This window comes from Amblyomma maculatum, unplaced genomic scaffold (assembly GCF_055883805.1).
Source record: "Amblyomma maculatum isolate TAMU_Amacu unplaced genomic scaffold, ASM5588380v1 scaffold_18, whole genome shotgun sequence".
Taxonomy (NCBI): Eukaryota; Metazoa; Arthropoda; class Arachnida; order Ixodida; family Ixodidae; genus Amblyomma; species Amblyomma maculatum.
In genome coordinates this window covers 8,099,923-8,122,606 of record NW_028146743.1, presented here as the reverse complement: position 1 = coordinate 8,122,606, position 22,684 = coordinate 8,099,923, and the positions used below count along the sequence as shown (strand labels likewise).

Below are 22,684 nucleotides of genomic sequence, written 5' to 3'. Positions count from 1 at the left end.
ATACTACACTTTGGAACGAGCCTGGGCTGACTTCATGCTGGCCTCAACGAGTTCCTTAGTGTTATGTAAGCGATTCAAGAGGTTCAGAATGAATTCTACTACTGTTAGGTCTTCTCCGCGCCCCTCCCAGGCTTTGCGCACCATTCGCAAAGGTGAGCGCAGTGACCTTCCGTACACCAACTCGGCTGGGCTAAATCCAGTGGATTCGTGCGGCACTGACCGCAAAGTGAAAAGTGCTGCAGGCGGGCAGGTATCCCATTCGCGCTTGTTTTCATAGCACAGTCCCCTCAGGACTCGTTTGAGAACAGAATGCCATCTTTCTACACTGTTGCTCTGCGGATGGTAGATCGAGCTATGCACTACCTTAATGCCGCATCGCTCGAGAAATGAGGTGGTGAGGACACTTGTGAAAACGCTACCCTGATCACTTTGGACCTCGGAAGGGAATCCAACTCGTGCAAACACTGAAAGCAGCGAATCCACTACACTCTCGGACGTCACCTCGCGCAGCGGAACAGCCTCTGGAAACTTTGTGGCTGGGCAGAACATAGTGAGGATATAACGGTACCCTGACTCTGTCACAGGAAGTGGCCCAACTACATCTATTACTAACCGGTGAAACGGCTCGGTGATGATTTGTACTAACACCATCGGAGCTTTCCACTTATCTTGCGCCTTTCCAACCCGCTGGCACGTGTCGCATGACCGTACAAAATTTTCCGTGTCCTTAAAACATCCAGGCCAATAGTATTCTTGAAACAGCCTCTGCTTTGTTTTCCTTATTCCAAGGTGACATGACCACGAGCTGCCATGGGAAAGTCGCAGTAAGTCTTCGCGGTACTTTTGGGGAACAACTAATTGGTCCCGCTCTACTCCGCGCTTATCCTTGAATAAGCGATACAGCACTCCCTTTCTCATCTCGAAAGAAATATTCTTTGCTGTCTTAGTGGCGCGGTGGCGCTCCCTTATCTCCTGTATCTTGGGATCAGTGGTTTGCTCCATAGCTAAGTCCTCTCGGGTTCCACTTAAAAGTCTCGTGAGATTACTAGACACTGGCGTCAAGAGGTTACTCTCAAGAACGTCCTCATTCCGCGTCTCATCAAGCTCACTTTCAAGTTGACTTATCTGAGATGCCTCGCTCTCAAAGTTTTCTGACCCGCTATCTTCCGATCGACCAGTGTTTTAACTGCCGTTTCCTCCGCTGTGGATTTTTCTGGAATGAGCAGTGTAGCTAGTTCTCGCGCCTTTGAACGTGTTAAGGCTTGCACAACTCTGTCTCCGAAAGGATGCCCCTCTTTCGCAGTAGCATGTCCGATTTGTTGGAAAACAAATACGGATAGCACTTAGGAAGCTTTCCTGAAACGGCAGCCTCGGTTGTTAACTCGCCGAAAGGGCCCTCGATGACCACGTTCGCGATTGGCAAGCACACAAACTGTTCCTCCACTACCTGGCGGATCCATGCACACTGTCCTGTATAGTCGGAAGGCGACACATACGCCGGATGGACAACATCCATCGTTGCGGCCGAATCGTGCAGTACTTTGCAAGGTTTCCCGTTGACTACTAGGTCATGCAGGTAGGGTTCCAAAAGCTGCATATTTTCATCGCAGTCACTGACATATGAGAAAGCAATCTTTTCTTTCCGGCAGTTGACGGCAATGTGACCCTGCTCATTACACATAAAGCACGTGAGCGGCTTCCTAGCCTCAAGCTTATTCTTTGTGTTCTGCGCGTTGGTCACTTCCCCACTTTTCTCACTGCCGTCCTTTCTAGGGCGTTTGCCTGAAGAAGCCTTCCTTTCTTCGTTTGCAAATCTAGCAAAGTGCCTTTTCTGACGGTTATTCACACTCAACTTGGGATTGCGGGGCCTATCCACTGCTGGGTTGCTGAATTGTCGCCGCGAAGCATACTCCTCAATGAGCTCGGCAGCTTCAGTTGCCGACTTAATATCGCCTCGGTCCTGTAACCAATTTCTTTGTTTTTCTGGGAGGCAGTTATAAAACTGCTCCAAAAGAATTCGCTCGACTACAGCGTACCTATCACTGTAGGAATCTGTGCTCTTTAGCCACTCGCCCAAATTGACTCTTAAATTGTACAGGAATTCAGGGTAACTCTCGTCTCTGGACTTAGTAGCGTTCCGAAAACGTTGTCTGAACGCCTCGGCGCTAAGCCTATACTTTCTCAGAAGGCAAGCTTTGACCTTCTCGTAGTTGTCCGCGTCCTCCTCGCTTAGCCGCGCGAGAACCTCCGCTGCCTCGCAGGGCAGAACCGTCAATAATCTCTGAGACGAAGTGTCTCGCTGGAAGGACAGTTTTTCGCAGGTTCGCTCAAAGTTAGCCAGATACAGACCGATATCCCCTGATATCACATATGGCTGCATGTACTTTGACATCTTGAAATCTGCCTCCTTGTTGAGAAGAGGTACCGCTAGCTGGGGACAATTACCCGACCTCTTGCTCAACTCTAGTTCTAATTTCCGGAGCTCAATTTCTTGCTCCAGCCTTTTTGCTTCTCTCTCAATTTCACGCCTCTTTTCGTCTTTTTCCCGCTCTTTCTGCTGCCTGAGTTTCTCCTCCTTTTTTTTTTGTCCGATGAGGTTCCATGCTTCACTGAGCTCCTCATCATCGGTTCCCAAATCAATGATTGCCTTTATAATCAAGGGTTTTCGTGCCAAACCACTTGTATCAATTCCTAATTCCTCACACAATAGCAACAGTTCCGGTTTCTGCAGCTTTTGTAGGTCCATGATCGCTCCGAGTGTCGGCTACTTCCAAAACAACTGTGCAAACTACCAAACCCAAAGGCGTTTCAACACTCTTTACCAGTTCTAAAAGCTAACCCTGTTCTAGAACCTGGTCCACATCAGAAGAAAAGCCAAGCACTCACCCACACATGCGATCGATGTTCCGAGCTGCTCTCTTGTTGGCCGATTGTTCCTCCTGCTTGTTGCTTGAGATGCCACCTCCTATCGCCAGATGTCGTAGCTTGTAGATTCTGATCCACCTCCAATCACCAGATGTTGTGGCTTGTAGATTCAGATCCCAACGCTGGTCACCAGTTGTGACGCTGGGGCTAAGTCGACCCGGCCTTCACTTGGTAGCGTGCAGAGACTCCGGGTTGATGAAGGATTGAATCTTCGAAGTTGGTAAAATACATACAAGCAGGTTTAATGGCACTTTGAGACAACTTATTTACATGAAAAAAGGGTATATCAGCAAAATGGCAAACGTTAAGAGTTCATAGCGAGAAGCGTCTGGATAAGCCGTTTACCCAGGGCTCAGAGCGTCATTTCGTGCTCTGAAGCGTCCTTAAAACCCCCTAAGTCCAGCCCCTCTCTGAAGATGCTGACCAACCAGTTCCAGGGCACGCCCCTCAGATATCGGCATCCAATCGAACACATGACTGCACTGATGGTCTGATGCACTGACTGGTCCGGTATTGTTTCGTTGGGCGTGGTCACTTGTTGGCGGGTAGAGCTTGGGAACGGCGAGGAGGTACATTTCTATTCTTCTGCAAAGATTCGATATGGTGGTTCCGGCAAGTGGATTTCCTTCTCAGAAACCCAAGTGCACGTGCGCGCGCCACATACTGCTCCCAGTATTGTCCCTTTCCGGCGATTGCAAATCTTTCCTGCATTCTCGGGAATTCCTCTAATGGCCGTATTCGTCATGCTCCTTTCTTGTCCTGTACGTCAGCGGACGTGTCACTCTATCGTCTCCTTTGGACAATAGGCATTCCTCAGTGACAATAGCGCTTCTCGACGGGAAGGGTGAACAATTGAACAAAAGCATATCCGGCTATTTCTCACACGGCGACGTTTCTTTGTATTTTTCTTGACGTTCCCTTGACGGGGCCAATTTGGCATTTGCAGGGTCTCGACAAAGTAAAGCAGGCTCACACAAAAAGATTCATGGAAACAGGCTCACTTAGAGCCCTTGCACCAACAGCACATATCCACAGCACATAGGCGAACAATAGTGCGCGCAAGTGCGGACCATGCACGGTCATAAGAGTGCGTACGCAACTGTTCTTGTCTGCCGGCCTTTGTCCGCGCAGACCAGTGTGTACTCGAGTTCGTCTGCTCCGGGTCATACCTGAGAGCGAAGCTCGAGCCTGTCGATCGTGACCCAATGATCCGCGACAGGCGCACCTTGCGGTGGTTGCCCACTCCTTCTCTCAAAGGAACCCTTTGGTTACTGTGAGAGAGAGATCACAGCACGCCCTTGCGTGCTTGCGGGGCGCACTCCGTGTCACTTCGTGCGCGCAGGGGAGCCTTGCTCCTCACGCACTCTCGGAACACGGTGACGGAGTGTGTGTGTGTATATGTGCGTTTGTATATATGTGGATGTGTGTGCGTGTGTGTATGTGTGTGTGCCGCTGGAGGATGGCGTTTCAATAAACGTCTCCTTCGTGAACTTGGGGTTTTGTGTCCTTGCAGCGAAGTGCTCTCCTCCCGGTGGAGGTTGAGTGCACGCTGCGGTGTTTCAGTGTGCGCGTGGTGACGGCTGATCGGGGCTTCGGCTCGCGCGACGCTCGAAGCCGCGGTGGTTGGTGGCCTATGACCAAGTAGAAACCACAGTGTATTATATAATCTACTACTAACGGAGCATTGCAAAAACATTTGTGCCTGGAGTGAAGGATGGCAAATGCCCATCAACTTTGAAAAGATCGTATTAACGAGGATCACTCACAGAAAGCAATGTCTTCCATTTTGATTACTGTACTAACAGCGCGAAACTTTCCGAAAAAAATATAAACATCTAGGGCTCTTGGTGAGAAACAATCTTAGCTGAAATAACTATATGAATTTCATAACGTGCAAAGGTTTTTTTTTAAATAATGATCTTACGACGAGCATTGGGACTGTATGCCCCATCTGTCTGCTCCCTTTCCTATAAATGCATTCTACCTTAACTAGATTATGCTGCTATCATTTGGGACCAGTTTACTCAGACCGACGTGAACAAATTAGAGAAGGCTGCGTGATACATATATAAGTATTACCGACGCACCACATACGTAACACACCGTTTATTCAACTATGTCCTTACGATAATAACTGAGTGAATTCGTTATGCACGACTTACATTCTTATATCAAATTACTGAAGCATTCCACAGAACTGAACTCATCGATTAACTTAATTTTGCGTCTGTATATGCTACCCGGCAACGACATGAGCAAAGTTTAAGTCCTTTTCGAGTCTGTAATAATTGATTTATTTGCTCACTCCTTCCACGAACTATTTTCGATTGGAATACCATAACGATTAAATGCAAATGTTGCTTAGTGTGGCGTTGTTCTTACAGCATATTACATAGTTGGCGTTTCACTGCTCTATACAAGCAATACAATATATATATATATATATATATATATACAAATTCCTTGACAAAGGTCAGACCTCGGCCGAAACGTCGGATTAAAGTGTTGTTTTTTCCACCGTGTGTCACCTCCTTTAAGTGTATGCCCTACCGGACCCATTCGAGCTTCAACCCCCCCTTATATATATATATATATATATATATATATATATATATATATATATATATATATATATATATATATATATATGCCGTTGACGCCAAAAGCAGACAGCAGACATAGGCATGATGGTACTGAAATTAACTATTTATTGCTTACTTGCGCCCGCAAAGGGCTAAGCAACTGAGTCAATAAAATGTCCAGGGTAGTCGCAAGCAGACATGATTTGTTTGCTTGCGGCTACCCTGTATATTTCATTGACTCAGTGGAACGGCAGCTTGCACGCCCTGTGCTGCATCGGACCCCAGGCACCCGAAAGTGGGCATCGATTCCATATGTCCCAGGCGTTAGTGAAACGCTGGCATGCATACTGCGTCGCTACGACGTGCAGACTGCGCATGTGCCAGCCCACAAGCTCAGGGGAGAATTGGTGCAAGTGAAGGACCCACTCAGAAAGGAAAAGTTCCCAGGCGTCGTATACGCAATCCCATGTGCCGACTGCGCAGCTGTGTATATAGGCGAGTCAGGGGATTTTGAAAGAAGATTTCGCGATCATCAAACGACGTGAGGAAACAGCGGGTGGCTTCGAACGCGCTTGTCGAACATTCGGTATCTGCCAAACACAATATTGACTGGGCACAGGCACGTGTGATAGCGAAAGAAAGCAACAGAGCATCACGGCTCTATCTTGAGTCGCTGATCATTCAGACTACAGCAAATACGCTAAACCGTAATCATGGTATTTGCCCCCTGTATACGCAAGATGTCTGGGTTCTGTGATGCGCCGTATTTGAGGCAACGGTTCCCCGTTTCGCCTCATTGTGAACAAGGGTCCCTGTGTGGGAGCCGAAACGTCATTCCATCATTCTTCTTTTGGTCGGTGTCGTTTATTTTTCGTCACCACCAAGTTGTTACGGGGAAATAAGAAAGGGGGCGTTTATTTACAGTGCTGTGGCAGCGGTACAAGGTGAAGCCAGAAACCAAAGCTTCTTCCTCTTCTTCTGACACCATCACAATCCTTCATCGTCGTCAGTAGCATGTATATATATATATATATATATATATATATATATATATATATATATATATATATATATATATATATATATATATATATATATATATATTGCTTGTATTGCTTGATTTGCCTTTACCCGTTTTGTTAAGCTGCTTAGTTTTCTCCCCACCGTACTAAAATCCCAATACCAACATTGCAGTACCAATGAATAACAAATAATATTTTTTGAAAGGTCCATTTCTACAGTATTATGCTATGCCCTCTTTATAAGGAAGTGTTTAAGAAGGGACATGCTGTGAACTGAGCAGAAAACCAAGAGGGCCTTTCATTTTGTGTCATCATGAAGGGGCGCTAGGGTACTACACCAACAAAAGTAAGAAAACCGGAGTAGCGGGATGCTCGCATAAGAGGCGACGTGGCAGCCTCCTTTTCTAGTGTTCCCACATGAACAACGGAAATGAAAGCCAGCTACAATACGTAAAGCTTAAAATGTTTTTCTGTTACATTGTTGCTTCCTTAATCCACGGTTATTAGCGAAATAGCAGATGGGAAAATGACACAGAAAAAAGAGCAACCGATAGTCTTTTTTTATTTCTTGTTTGTGTCTGTCATTTCGATGTAATAAACTTTAGGAAGCCAACAGATACCGGCCCAAGTACATGATATTGATTTATGTAGTTGAGGCGCATCTGTGCTTTTGCGGTGATTAGGCTAATATCCATTCGGTTACAGTCGTCTCAAAAATTCATACCCTGAACCAAATTTTTGACAGCCTACGCAGTCGTTCGGAAAGTAACGCCCGAGGAGGAATAAAGGAAGCTGCGTCAATACAGTCTTGTGCACATTACAGAAAATAAGTATTCGATTACATTTACAATTAAATCATTTCAAATGTAACTCATTACAGCGACCAGTTACACCCAGAAAGGTAACTAATAATTCCAGAACAGAAAAATATTAAAATTGCATTAAGTTTCTTCGAACTATCTTGCTGTAGTAGAAATTTGCTTAAAACTGCAGTGAACTAGTGCGGCTTGCTTGAAGCTCTTTTTTTTTAAACGCGGTTAATTACCAACAGGGCTTGTTTTTCAATGTTGCAGTCTCTGATTTTACGACGTTTCCTCGTGAAGACATCAACCGCTACACTGAACGTTCTCTACATGTAAGCGCTAGAGGGTATGAACGCTGTTATACCCTAAGAACACCTAGTGCACCTAGTCGTCGTTGCTCAATTCTTAGATGTAGCTTCTAAATCCTTTATGATCAGCCGAGGTGGCTCAGTGCAAAGATGGGCAACCTGATGAGGCTTTGACCGCACGAGATTGGCCTCAACCTCAAGTAGCGAGGTGAGGTTGAGGTGCGGCAGACGACAGCTCGAAATGTTTTGAGTTAGGTCAGAAAATCACGCCATTATCAAGCGTGAGTTTGTTGTTGTGTGAAGTCGTCGTTCTTTGAGGTCAAAATTGTGAAGTCCAGGCTATTGGTGTGGCTTATTCCGAAGAGAGCTCCTTCTAACACGGAGTTCAAGCGTACCGCTGCCGGTGGGCATGCGGAGACGCTAGCTGTTCGGCTACCCTCCCGTTTAGACGTCCAGGTGCCACAGTGCGCTCCCAGCTCCACCGTAACGTCCGCTCAGTCCCAGCCCAGCAGCGGACGCTTCCCTCTGGTTTTCTTGGAAGGAGTGTTTTTTCCACGACACAAACACCTCAGCCCCCCAACCCCTATCCTTGGTGGTGCTCATGTTTGTCGCAGGCTCAAACACCCAGAAGTGTGGAAAGACCACAGCTAACAGTGACCTTCGCTAGTTTGTCTGACGCCGTAAAAAAAAAAAAAAGTAAGTGGCCAAGATATTCGTTCTTGCGCGCCAGGCATACAGCTGTACTGTTTTTTCTGTTCATGCTCGTTTCCAGGCGCTAACAAGACGGCTGCTACCTTATATTCCACTAAGGAGAGAGAGAGAGAGAAAACTTTCAATGAGCATATAATCAGTAAATATTCGCAGGAGCTGGGTGGTCGGTGCCCCTAGTCCAGGGCTCAGCTGGCAGCAGCTGACTTGCGGACTAGCTGGATAATCCAGGCTTGCTGGTCCAGGTTGTCGCTGGTCAGGGCCGCCTCCCACTGCTCGTGTGTCGGGCATGGCACTATTAACGTTGGGTCAGGTTTGTCCTGGCATTCCCAAGAGATGTGAAAGAGTGTGGGGCTTGCACCGCACCAAGGACAGTAACTCGTGTATTTTGTTGGGCTTATCTTATTTAAAATTTGAAGATTAGGGAATGTGTTTGTTTGTATTTTTCTCCAGTCTATAGCGTCCGAGGAAGGAAGGTGTTTGTGTGGTGGTGAGAAAATTCTTCTTTCTAACCGTAGGTGTTCCAGCCTGTCGCCGTAGGGTCCTAGGAGAGGGGTGAGGTAGGGATGGGGATCCGCCCGGTTTGTAAGAGCTCGGGCTAGATCATTCGCTACCTCATTTCCTTCTAGGCCTTCGTGTCCAGGTGTCCATGTAATTGTGTGCGTCTGGGAGATGGAACGTAATATTGCACACGCTCTTTTGTGAGGTTTTCCGGCCAGGTAGTCCCTGCAGGCTGGTTGGGAGTCCGTCACTACGTGTGATGACTTATTTTGGTTGTCTTGTGTTTTTATGGTGATGGCTATTGCCAGTGATTCCGCTTCCGCAGGATCCTTGGCATAGATCGAAGCCTGAATAATTGGCCTCTTCTTGTGGTCAACTGCAGCTATTGTGAACTTGCCAGGTTCGCCGTAAGCCCCTATGTCCACGTAGACAACTTCCGCGTCTTTAGACAATTGTTTTTCCAATGATTTGACTCTGGCTTTCCTTCGACCCTTCTGTAACTCATGGTGCATGTGCCTGGGTATCGGGTCCACATAGATGTTGTTTCTTGTGGATGTCGGAATTTGTGATTTGATCTCAGAAGTTCTTAGTGCCTGCCATAGCCCTAGTTGTGACAGGATTTCCCTACCCGCCTGCGTTGTTGTTAGGCGTTGTTTCTGACTCTCTAGAACCGCCTCCTTGAGCTCCTCGAAGTTGTGCACTCCGAGTGCCCAAAGACGTTCCGTTGATGTTGTTGGCGGGAGGTTTAGGGCCGTTTTATAGGCTCCTCTTATGATAGTGTCAATGGCCCTTTTATCAGTGAATCTAATTTCGTGATATGGCAGCCCGTAGGTAATTCTGCTAACGACTAGGGCCTGTACAAGGCGTAGGGTGTCCTCCTCCCTCATCCCTTTCCGGTGGCAGGTCACCCTTCTAATCATTCTGGAAATTTGGTTGACTGTGGTTTTGAGTGTTTTGATTGTATAATCCACTCTCAAATTGCTTTGCAACCACAGCCCCAAAACTCTGATCTTGTCCTTCTCTTGAATTATCTGGTCTCCTAGAGGGAGCTGAATTTCTCCTGGGGACTTGTAATTTCTTCTGTGTAGCCTGATAAGTTCGGATTTTTCTGGGGAGCATTGAAGACCACTCTCCCCGGCTAATTCCTCGACTAGGTCTATAGCGGCTTGCACAGCTTCTTCTTTTTGCGCCAAGGATCCCTGAGTAGCCCAGATGGTGATGTCGTCCGCGTATAAAGTGAAACCAATATCAGTGCGGGTCAACAGTTTTTTTGCTAAATTTATCATTGCTATGTTAAATAGCATTGGAGAGATTATTGAACCCTGCGGTGTACCTTTGTTCGGCATGGGTACTTTTGGTGATCGGATCTCTCCAATTTCTATGGTGGCTGTGCGATCTGAGAGGAAAGCCTTCACGTATTTGAAAATTTTCTCTCCGCAGTTGATATTGTTTAATTCTTGCAATATGGTTTGGTGGCCAATGTTGTCGAATGCTCCTTTGAGATCTAGTGCCAGAATGAAATTTTCGCCTTTTCGGGGTATGGTGTTGATTACCTCTTCCCCAATCCGGAGGAAAGCATCTTGCGTGCAGAGTCCCTTGCGGAAGCCCAGCATGCAGGAAGGAAAGATGTTGTTTTCGTCGATGTAATTTTGGAGCCTTAGGTGGACTACTTTTTCATAGAGTTTTCCCAGGCAAGAAGTGAGGGAGATAGGACGGAGACTCTCCACAGCCGGTGGCTTTCCAGCCTTTGGTATGGTGATGATATCCGCGTGTCTCCAAGCTGATGGGACCTGTCCCTTCTCCCACAGTTCTTCGTTGATGTACTTCGTTAGGTCTTGCAGATGTTCGGTGCTTAAGTTCCTAATCATAGCGTAGGTGACTTTGTCTCCTCCAGGGGCAGTGTTTCTTGTAAATGTACGGGCGGCTGAGTAGACCTCCGCCAGTGTTATGGGGGAGTCAAGGGAGGGGTTTGGTTGACCCGCATATGAAGTTTGGCAAACCGGAGTAGGGTCTCCTATGTATTTCTTGTGCATGGCGGTGATCAACTCTGCATCTGTGCCCGGGTATTTATGGGCTATGGTGTGGAGGGTTCTAAGGAGGATCTAAGGAGGATCTCGCTTTCGATTACACGGCGAGTGAACAGAAACTAGCGCAGTGAAATGTTTAAAGCACGCGATACCTGCAGAACAAAAAAAAAAAAGCAAGAAGAAAGCAGGAAAAACTTAAGATTCAGAGACTTTTATTGGAATTCTCCTTTTGCAATGTTATGCTATCTTTCTTGATTACCGTTCCGTAAATATCTATTGTAAGAGAGGTACTTGACTTGGTCAAAAAGCATCATGAAGAGGAAAACGGAGACGTCGCCGAAGACGACGAAGTTGTGAAGACGACAAACGGACAAAACTCGAGCTGTCGCTGTAGAACGCTGGCCTTCGCAGCAGCTACGATAAGCAGCAACGATATTGCCGTGCAAACTACCTAAACCGCCTCCTTACGCTTGGTGGAGGTGCTGAGTGCAATCGGGACAGACTGGGTCGTGGCGTTTGTCATGATGATAAAGCTGGGCAAGGTGCGAACACGCGACACCAGCGACGTCACTGCCGGTGGCAGCTGCTAAAGCAGCAGTTTCAGCATATCTGGTGAAGTGGTCGATGGCAACAATAATATTATATTCTGCAGAATAACCTCTCTTTGATATCGTCCTCCTTGTTAATTCTCATATATTCACAAGTGATCCCGAACGACGGCAAAGCCGAAACACAGCATCAAATGGTGAATTACGCACTACCGCCTTCATTACATAATCAATATAGCTTTAAAAATGCAAAAGATGAGACAGATAGTCGAGCTTATAAAATGCGGTTGGCGTACAGGAAAGCAGCCTGCGCATGTTAAACGTTCACTAGTGTTTGCCTAGAAGTAAAAAGCAAACAATTTATTCAGGGCTTGTACAGTAAAGCCCAATGAAAAAAAAAAAGCTCTCGTCGCACTAAGGCCTATTGTTAGTCTCACGAATGCGAGCGAAACCTAGCAACACAGGAGGAGGGAAAGAGCTAGGGATTCGGTAATTTCACAACGTCAGGTCTCTTGGCAGCTATTTGATTTCAGGCCTCTTATTTATAGGCGCAGAAAAAAAGAGACTCGAGATGCTGTTTCGTGCATTTTTTTTATGAGCTAAAGCAATTTAGATATTTTCTGGCTATACATTTTATGTCTGACGTACCGATCGATGGGACGAAAATTTTCGAGCTCGGATGTCGGGGCAGTGTATTCTCAACATTTCTTCTTTAATTAATACGCATGAATAGAACCGCTTGCATGATAGCGATGTGGAACTCACTACTGTGTCTATGCTTCAAGCCTTCCAATCATGCACTTTGGGGAGCGGAATATTCTTTTGTTTTTGGTGTGCGGAATATTTTCATACCTTCGTCGAAACGGGCATTCTTTTTTTTTTTCTTTTCTTTAAAGGTATCAGTTGCGTTCACGTGCTGCAAGAACGAGGACACGCTACACCACTCACGGTTGTCTTTTTCTTCGCCATTTTTACAAAGGCCCATTGCTCAATCTCTCTCTCTCTCTCTCCACTCCCCTCCAAAGCCATTTATTTATCTTTTTAGCAAGCAATGATGATCGCGGTGTAGTATATGAAAGCGGAGCTGAGACACGAACGTACCACATTCGGCACTCACCGCGAGAGCAAAACCAGATCTCTAGAGACGCACGGCGAAGGGCGGAGCGCGTGCACAGCAGGGTGTACGGTCCCTCCGGGTTGCGTGCTCCTTCCCTTCTGTTGTTACTGACTTTTCTTTTTTTACCTTTATGTGCTGTAACTATAGGACCCTAACATTGGGAAACAACTTCGCAGAATTCACTCGAGATGCATGCTGATAAGCCGCTTCGGAGACACCGACGTGCAACTCGTTAGTTCAGTTTTTGAAAGAAAGCAACACCATTCCCCAAACAAAGTCGTCTTAGACTGGTTGGAGAAATGGCACCCAGAATTACGTTCGGACGTACGGGTACTTGTGCTGCCTTTTCGCTTGCGCCCGAGTGGGACTCGAGCAAAGATTTCGCTGAGGTGAAACTAGACTGGCGAGCCAGTGCTCGCGGCTGGCAGAGTTGATCATGGTTAACTGTTTTGCCTAGCTATAATTCTGACCACCGTTTGTTTTAATACAGGCATGATGCTAGAAGACATAACTAAGACTACTCTTGCAATATGCCATGGAAATCACAGAGTTCTCGAAGGATACCCATGACTTTGATGTCGCACGCCAGCCACCTGGTGGGAAAACGCAGAACTGGAGGAGGGGAGGGACATCTTCCGGCCTTGCAACATCAACAGCATCCTACTTCAAAAATTTTTGAAGGTATCCCTATTTTCTTCCTGATTTTATGTCTTCAGTTGCAGATAATGTACAATTAATTAGAAAACTTGGCAACCAGAAGTTTACTTCTTTTCCGAGTCGGGGGCTACACAATGTGTAATTGTCGTCATTCCCCGCCATTATATAGTAAGTACAACTGGCTCGTTTTCTTTGTAGACTATGAGAACGGTATTCAAGTGGGCAGGACAGTGGGAACTGTTTGTATTGAGTCATGAACACATGGGTAGTGATGTGGTACCATGTGGGCCTTAAAATGAGACCGACCACAGAAGGGGAGGTATGGGGGAAGGGACAACTATTACTGCCACTTTACCGCTGAGTTGGACACAGTCTTGACTTTTTCTGCCGTTACCTGGGTCGATGTTTCTTCCTTTATAAAATTGACAGTCAATATACAACCTTCACAATGGAAAATGAAGTTAAATACTAAAAAGTTACGTTTTCACGTAAAAAACATAAGTTAGCCTCACAGTATAGCATCAGCGGTATTGTAGTGACACAAAAAGTGGCGCATAAATACTTAGGTGTGACACTTACCGCCGACTGCTCATGGAATACACATGTGGATACCGTAGTTGCAAAAGACGCCAGGACCTTAAACTTTATACAGCGAAATCTGAAACACGTGCCGCCTTGTTTGAAATCAATAGCCTACTTAACCTACGTTCGACCACTGCTCGAATACGCTTGTGCCGTATGGGACCCTTTGCAAATAACACTCAGCAATAAAATTGAAAACATTCAAAATAGAGCAGCAAGGTTTGTCCTTTGTCGGTACTCGAGAACTGATAGCCGCACCGTCATGAAAAGTGAATTAGGATGGGAAACCCTCTCCTCTCGAAGAAGGAAATTAGGACTTAAACTGTTGTACCAAATTTACCACAACAAAACAGGCATTCGAAAGGAAATATACTTACATAGGCCACATTATGTTTCTGCTCGCACAGATCATTGTTTTAAAATGTATGCCAGTTCCTTTTTTGTTCGATCCATCAGTGAATGGAATAGCTTTCAAGTCATCAAGTGTGCTCCATAAATGAAGATGTGTTTTTTTCCACTCTGTAACCCCCCTGCTGTAGCGCCCTCGGGCTAAGCGGGGTAATCATTGAATAAAGAAAATAAATAAAGAATAAAGATATTTTGGTTTGCCTATACATCACAGGATTATCGAGAAATGCACATTTACTTTTATTAACTTCTTGTTTTATTGATTCATTATTTCTATTTTCTTGAGATCGAGCGGCTGACTTCAGCCTCACAATTTGCGTGTGAGGTGAGGTTGAGTGAGGTCGCCAGCAGTCGCCAGAAAACTAAGGTGAGTTCGTCTGAGAGGACCTCAACATCAACTGCAGAGGTTGAGGTTAAGTGAGATCGCCAAAATGTTTTTCAGTTTGAGGTGAGGTCGATATTTTTGCGGTCAAATGCCGATATTTGGCTCTGTGGTTAAGGCGCTCTACTGCTGTCCCCAAGGAGCCGGGTCGAATCGCGGCCGCGACGGCCACTTTTCGATGGGGCAAAAATCAAGGCACCCGTGTACTGTATGGTATCGGTATACATAATAGAACCCCAGGGTGTTCGAAATTTCTTGAGTTCTTGAATTTTCTTGAGAGGCCAGCAGAAACTACATTAAGTATGAAGACCGCGGAGAGCGCAACATGCCAGACAGCCATGCCCACCGTCGCGTGGCCGAAAGTTTGACGCAATCATGTAGTCACAGACGCCTCGTCCTGTACTATTTTCTGCAGAGAACTAACTGATAACTGCACGCTAATTACAGAAAAAATAATTGAATTGCTCGAAGCGTTACCGTTTTAAAAGGTAATCAATTGACTACAAAATTACTGTAAAATATGTTTATCTACAAATAATCAGTTACGTACAGCTCTTGTTCAATACAACCTAAGCTGTGAGGCTAAAGTTAAGAAAAAGAAATGTTGTCGCCAGTAAATTTGGCTCATTTTTCTCCGAGCTTCCGGACATAATCTCTCTATTACCTGGGGTGGTGGCGGCAGTTTTGGAAGTATAAATGCTCAACGTGAGAGCTCAGCCAAGATACCGCCTGCAGGCGGCTGGGGAAACAAAAATACCAAACCAAAGACGAGCGAACGTGGATCGTGCAGCCGCTGCCGTGATGTAGTGATATTGCTTAGGCGAAGGAAACTCGTCGAACCCTTGAGGGGCCACGGTGATGTCCACAAGACCAACTTTTGCGTACCGCAAGCTAAAAGCCGATCATGACCGACTGTGGCCGACGACAGCTCGCAGTAGCGAAAGAGGCACCGGAAGCGTCGCAGAGAGGGAGTGTATACTGCGAACTTTCAGAAATGCTGTCTGGTATGAAATTCGTGCCAGCATGACAACGTTGGAGTAGGAGCGAAGGAAGGAAGGAAGGAAGGAAGGAAGGAAGGAAGGAAGGAAGGAAGGAAGGAAGGAAGGAAGGAAGGAAGAAAGGAAGGAAGGAAGGAAGGAAGGAAGAAAGGAAGGAAGGAAGGAAGGAAGGAAGGAAGGAAGGAAGGAAGGAAGAAAGGAAGGAAGGAAGGAAGGAAGGAAGGAAGGAAGGAAGGAAGGAAGGAAGGAAGGAAGGAAGGAAGGAAGGAAGGAAGGAAGGAAGGAAGGAAGGCCGTTGCACAGTTTTGTAGATTTTTTTATTTAGCAGCTGTTTCTCTTTTCATGTTTGTTTCATGAGCTCCAACGTTAATTCTATACTGATACACATACTGATCGCATTTGATCCGTAGTGCCACCGCAGAAAGAATGGCTTGGCTAAACTTCATGGTTTCCATACACCGTGTATAATACAAATCTCTAAAGACGGAAGCCCGCTTTAGCTGTTGCCGTCTATCATAACAATCATTCGGTAGTTGGAGAGCTAGCCGAAGACACCGGCGACTCAGTAACTGTTGGTTTTTACGCAGCATAGAATCCCTTCGTCATATCTTTAGTAACGAAGGCGTCCCCCTCTGCGACGGGAAGCACCTTTCGATCGAACAACAAGAAAGAACTTGGTAAGGCTTATTCGAGAGCGCAAAGATGCTGTAGCAAGGGAAACATACACACACACAAAAAAAGAATAAATTTGGCAACGATAAGCGACCAAGCATAACCTGATCGCCCTTTCATGACGTCTAGCGCGGTTGTTACCACTGAAAAGCCTCTCCTAGGTCTCCCATGTCGCCTGATCAGCCACTCAAGCTCGTGCTCGACTCCGCGCTATTGAAACTTTTCAATTTATTTGAAAGGAAAGATGTTTTAGACCAGAAAAAAAAAGGTGCCAAACCTCCCAGAAGTGTTCTATATCGCGTAAGCTAAGCGGGATGAATGCGGTATCTACCACTTGTCTCTGGGGGGAAGTAAATCAAATACGAGTGAATCGCCATTCGTAAGCATGCCATCTTTGTATGAAATAAGAACAATCAGCATATTGTTCTGACAGTCCTTAGTAAGTTCACCGCTTTCCCCTGCGTCTTCCTGCTCGACATACGTGTGTCAGGGCCGTGTAGGAACAACTGGCTTGCTCGGTAGGTCGGAATATAGGTCATTCCCGCTTTCTACACAAGGAGTGGATTTTGTTTATAGCTATTAGCTGTTAAATGTATGTCGTGCGCTTCGTTCATTGAACGCCGTTGACGCAAAAATTGCGCGATGGCTGGAGCAGGGCTGCTTTATCTCTCACTATCAAGATGTGGCTTCTTCCATGCATCAACGCTGCTCTTTCGTAGCCTTCTCTGTGGGAGATTTGGAGCCTCGGCTCGGCTAGCCCTGGGCAACAACCTGCCGGGCCTATAAGCAATGCTTACTGAAGGCACCTCGCCTTCCTTCGTACGATGGTGCCGGATTGCAGGATAGAGCCACCGGGAGAGGATAGATTGGAAAAAGCTAGTGTGAACACCGAATATTTGTGTATAGTCGTTTTCTCCCGAACCGAGAAAGGGGCTCGCTGAGTTAGTTTAATGTATGACAGTGACTCTAAAGGCTCCATTTGGCACAAATGAGGCGTAGAGCTCGTTCAAACATTCAAAACAAGCAACTCAAAGAAGCCATCACTCAGACATACACGAGCTCAGTGTCATCTCATGTATATCCATATGGTGCCTGTGCCATAAGAAGCGTGCGACATCGAAACTGATATATATGCGTCAACTATGGCGTAATTTTAACTTTGGTCGCACTAATTCGTACCTTAGATGCCTGGATGAAGCTTTAGGTCTTTATTTTCCGCCATTTTGCCTAAATTTTGGTTTAACTAATGAGGCAACTGTGGACATATGCAGTGAAGAATGAATATACAAGAACTCATGAAATCTCCGCGATAAATGTTATTGCAAAAATACAGATGTGTTGAATTCAGTAGGCATCTACAAACACCCCCTATTCTGTAGCTGCCTTTTTATAAAAAAGTATAATCTAGGGAACCTTAACCTAGCTCATACAAAATGCTACACTAGTTCTCACTTGACTGATTCAATATTGTAGCTTGTCATTCTAATTCCAGAATAGAACTGTTAAAGTTTGAGCAAACGCTGCAGCATTAAAAAAATGAAATCTGAAGCGTGCGTACCGTCTGTCCCACCAGGAGCGTTGAACTCGGCTCTGAATGCAGTCTCCAAGTGGTGCCTTCTGTGGACCACAAAGCCATGACGCTCCAATAGACCGCAAAGCTCATCGTGGGCTTTGAACTCCTCTAGAGCTAACTCGGGATTTTCGCATAGAAAGCGACTAATGTCCCATAAATGTTCGCCATGGCTTTCCACCACACGGTCAACTAAAGACGAGAAGTCCATGGCAGTAATAATGGAGGTTTGTCTCTGGCGATGATATATTCACAAATAATAGCACAATTCTGCGGGCAGCCTTCCTGGGAAAGTTGGGCACAGTTTAGCTCCTAGCTCGCAAAATTCAGTCTAGATTTTACGTACGTGTAGCCTACTTTGGTGGAACTGACGTGAGTACCAACATACTCGATGCACTGCGCACCGATGCAATAAATAGAGCTTGAGAGAGCGCTCGTAGTTGGTGCGTTTACGACAATAATATACAAAAATTGGGAACGGCGTCAGGGACGGAATAGCAACCTTTCTTTTTTCTATTCGATTCACTCTCGCATGCCACGTTCAAGTCGAGCCAGTTGAAACAGATGTTCCGCGGTGTGGAAATGCTTTGACCTTACAAAGGTTGTTAAAATGAAGTGTTTGTGCCATAGATATAGTTGAAAACTTAAGCTCGCTACAGGAGGCTGCGCAGTAGTAGGGCGCTGAAGTAGGGTACATTGGCAGTGTTTAAACATATGTTCACTGGTCTCTAATTTCGCTACCAAAAGTAGGTGACTAAAATATACATTATAATAAACTGTCGCTTTGAAGACGAGACAAATGAGCGAGTATTGCATTCGGTGCTGATTAACAGTGCTTTAACTACTGCATCAGGAGAAACGAGCATCTTCTGGCTTAATGTAGTCATTTCTGTTTCAAAAATAGACCATGAATATGTTCGCTATCTTTCACTTACAGTCTCTTCCAGGTAAGGCTGTACCAAAGCCAACAAATAGACCCCATTAGCTACATCGCTGCTTTATCTTTGCCGTATTCTGATTGCTTCTTTTAAAGGTCATAGTTTGAGTGCTTCAGAATCACCTTCGCCCCAGGGCTGTACTGAAAGCTACGGCGGGCACCATGTAAGAGATATAAGGCTCTAATTAGTTTGGTATGAAGAAAATGGCCTGATTATTTTTCTCAGTTTTTGTTTTCAGGTGCTATTTGTACTCGAAGAATGGGAGCTTAGTCTCCAAAGTCGAAAATTCCCCCAAAATTTACCACGCTTTACGAGGAGCGCACATGTCGCCCTGATAAGCGGTAACAGCGCAACAATGCGGAGTTCGGCGGGTGTGACGTAGATCGCTCCTCCTGGCGCTTTTCTTCACCTGAGGCCCAGAGTTCGGCAGGTATGACATATCATCCTAGCGCTTTTCTTCACACTGCTGGCTTCACCTGAGGCCCAGACGGGTGCACGGAGGTATCGTTTTTAGCGCTGCGGCACTCGTGGCTTCTTTGGCTGCCATCGCGTCAGTTCCAGTTCGCTAGTTTCCAATCCGGCCTTTAAAAATCGAAAAGCGGCGGGCGAAGCAAAACTGTCAACGATACCGCTACGTGACAGTCTGGGCCCCAGTTGACGCCAGCAATGTGAAGGGCAAAACTTTGGGGGGAGCGGTCTGGGCGAAAGCTTTTCTATCCTCAGGGGGAAAATCCCGTGTTCGCGAGATGCGTCAGCGAGACGTCGCAATGGCTTCTGACGTCGAGATAATTTCCCCATTCGGGTGGTAAAGCTTGCATTCTCGAATGCTGAGGAGAGGAGTCCTGAGATACCCATGTTGACGACGGCGAAGCCAAAGAAAAGAGAAAGAAATGAAATTATATTAAGTACACAAACATGCAAGATACAGGTAGAAGAGAAGAGGCAGAAGAAAAGAGGTAGAGAGGAGAGGTAGAAGAGGAGGAGGAAAGGCTTTCGCCATTAAGCTTTTAAACGAAGCTCAATGCAGTGCAGATTTTTTTACGTCTCATTTATACTATTTAAAGGACAAGCCCCAATTCCGCACTTGCAGCAAGGCTCCAAACCGCAAATTTAGTTAGCTTATTTTTATAGTTAGCGAACAAATGAAATCATTCTGTCTCTCATCTGGTGCTCGCCGTAGCCCCCCAGCACAGCCCCAGGGCTTAAATAAATTTGAACCAAGTTCTCTTTTCATGCAAATTCTTAGACCTCGGAAAACACATTCGGCATATATGCTGTATTATAGTTTTGTTTGCCTACGACAACAACGAAATCATCGGCAGTCGTATCCAACGTGAATATCCCGTTGCTTTTTGTTCCGCTTGCACTGCTATGCGCGGCCACCTGCGCGAGTATACGTACAGGTAACTGGTCCGTGATGAAGTCCATTCCTCCTGCTGCCAATTTCTAACAAAATGAGAAACCTTCCTGCGCGTAAACATGATATGCGTTTTCTTTTTTATATTCTTTGACTGAACTTCTTTCGCTAAGGATGAAAAAAAAAATAGCCGACGATTACGATACTCGGTAGGGCGAAGTTCGATATAAATTGAGATAAAAATTTCAAACAGAAATCTTTGCTTATATTTGCAATTAAAGCCTAAACTTTATATTTACCCGTATATTCATCTTTAAACCGGCATTCAATCCCTTTCTAGTCCTTGACTGTTTTAAAGTAAAGGAGGAGTCAAAGCGACACTTGCCGGCACTGCCGCCATAGTTCGCCAACCCCACCTCGAGCAGCGCCAGCGCAACGTGGGTGTGTTTTTCTTGTGGGCAAACGCATTTCAGCGCGAAAAAATTTGTCATTACGTAGCCTCCGCCTTGACCAGTATGGTGCAAATAGCGCAGAGTTAATGACCTCCCTTGGACGGCTCACCTTTCAAATTTATATTCACGTTCATGCACATCGCTACTCTCTTAGTCACTACTCTCTTATTTTGTGCCTCTGGTGTCGCACACCGTTTCAAACATATAGATAGCGGGTAGCAGTGAGCGGTAGCTTTTAGTGGAATACCACCCGACATAGATATAAAACACAGCTGTAACGAAGGTGTATGAACGCTCCAGCGTGGCCAAGTGGTTACATGTCTCACTTAAGGTCCATGGGTCCCAAGAGCAATTTCAAGCCATCCTTTATATTTGCCAGATTCCGAAGTAGCAACTCTACATTAGAACAACAGTCTCTACTACATTCATGCCTGCAATACATGCCACTTACAAACTCCACACATGCCAAAATCATGTTCGAGATTTTTCGCTCACATCGCCTACTTCCACTACGTACCCTTCTTCTCCGCTCTCCACCTTCCACTTCCACTTTTCCGTCTTCCACCGCTGCACTCCTTACTCTCAAGTCGTATCCCTCTCTTCTGCCTTTAATTCATTCTCGTACTTGAGTGGAGTGCCATCCTAAGCTCTCCCCGCGACTTACTGCTTACATGGGGTCGGTCCTTTGGTTATTTTTTTTTTATTTTGGGTTTTGGTTCTCAATGCATATGCAAACCGAGGATCAGCCGACAAAATGCATTATAGATTACTGACTAAGGCCTACCCTACTCCTCTTCTGTTTGCAGCACCACATTTAGGCTGCGAATTCTTCACCCCTTCTCACAACTTCCTTTCACGGCAGCCGCATTCTCCGGGTAGAGAACTGGAAATGGACATGGAAAAGCTGTAACGGGAAGACTAAAAATGCAATTGACTTCATACTGTGTGCTAACCCCAGCATTATGCAGGATGTAGAAGTAATAGAAAAGGTGCGATGCAGTGACCAATGGACGCTAAGAAATCGAATTAGTCTAGCTCTGAAGAGGGAACGTAACAGATTAGTAAGAAAGAAGTCCATCAAATAATTAGCGGTGAAGGGGATGGCAGAAAAATTCAGGATCTCGCAACAGTATAGAAGTACAGCTTTAACAGAGGGTGATGATCTTAATTTCAGATACCATTACTGAGCGTGCGGTAGGTGTACACGATAGGATTGTTAGAGAGGGCACCGGTAAACTATCTAAGGAGACCAAAGATTTGGTTAATAGACGCCAAAGTATCAAAGATCCAACTCAAGAGACAGGATAGAACTGGCAGAGATATCAAAGCCAATCAAAAATTAGTTGTGGTTTAGCTCAGGTTAGCCATAGTTAAATTGCGAAGGAAACGGCGGAAGCTTCTTTTGCCTGCTTCATTATTTCTCTATCACATCCGATCAGTGTAAAATGCTACATTATTGGGGACACTGAAGCTCATCCTTTCAGGGCATGACGCGAGAGTTATGACCAGCCCACATATAAAGTCACGCTTCAACCAAGCCGTATGGACGTGCCTGCGTGTCATAAGGGTAACGAAAATGCAAACGGTTATGGCAGGCTGATTCTGATATGAAAGGAGCGACCCGAGTGGACAACTGGCCAACAGGTGGAAAACTGGCCAACTTGTATACGCAATGTCTGTGTCATCGGCGGTACCGGAATCATGGCAGAACACAAAAATTATCTTAATTCGTAAGAAATGGGATGCGGAGGACTTGAAAAATTACAAACCAATCAGCTTACTGTCTGTTACGTATAAACTATTTACGAAGGTAATCACTAATAGGATCAAGGCAACCTTAGACTTAAATCAAGCAAAAGATCAGATTGGTTTTCGGAGAGGGCACGCTACTATCGATCATAATCGTACTATCAACCGGGTGATAGGAAAATGCTTGGAATATACCCAGCCCGTATACCTAGCATTCTTTGATTACGAAAAGGCATTTGATTCAGTAGAAATATCGGCAGTGATGCAGGCATTGCGAAATCGAAGTTTAGACGAACCGTTTGTGAAAGTACTGGAAGATATCTATAGTGGCTGCACGGCAATCATAGTTCTGCATAAAGAAAGTAAAAACATTCCCAT

The 22,684-nt window shown here is 45.7% G+C and overlaps 1 protein-coding gene across 1 annotated transcript in view; it reads right to left on the bottom strand.

Annotated features, from left to right (window-relative positions):
• Positions 1-18,024, bottom strand: part of LOC146171835 (xaa-Arg dipeptidase-like) — a 72,193-nt gene extending 54,169 nt beyond the window's left edge. Inside the window, exon 1 of the mRNA XM_084586347.1 lies at positions 17,799-18,024. Within this exon, the coding sequence (XP_084442473.1) occupies positions 17,799-18,021 (223 nt within the window). The 5' untranslated portion in view covers positions 18,022-18,024. The remainder of the gene's footprint in view (positions 1-17,798) is intronic.
• Between the last annotated feature and the right edge of the window lie 4,660 nt (positions 18,025-22,684).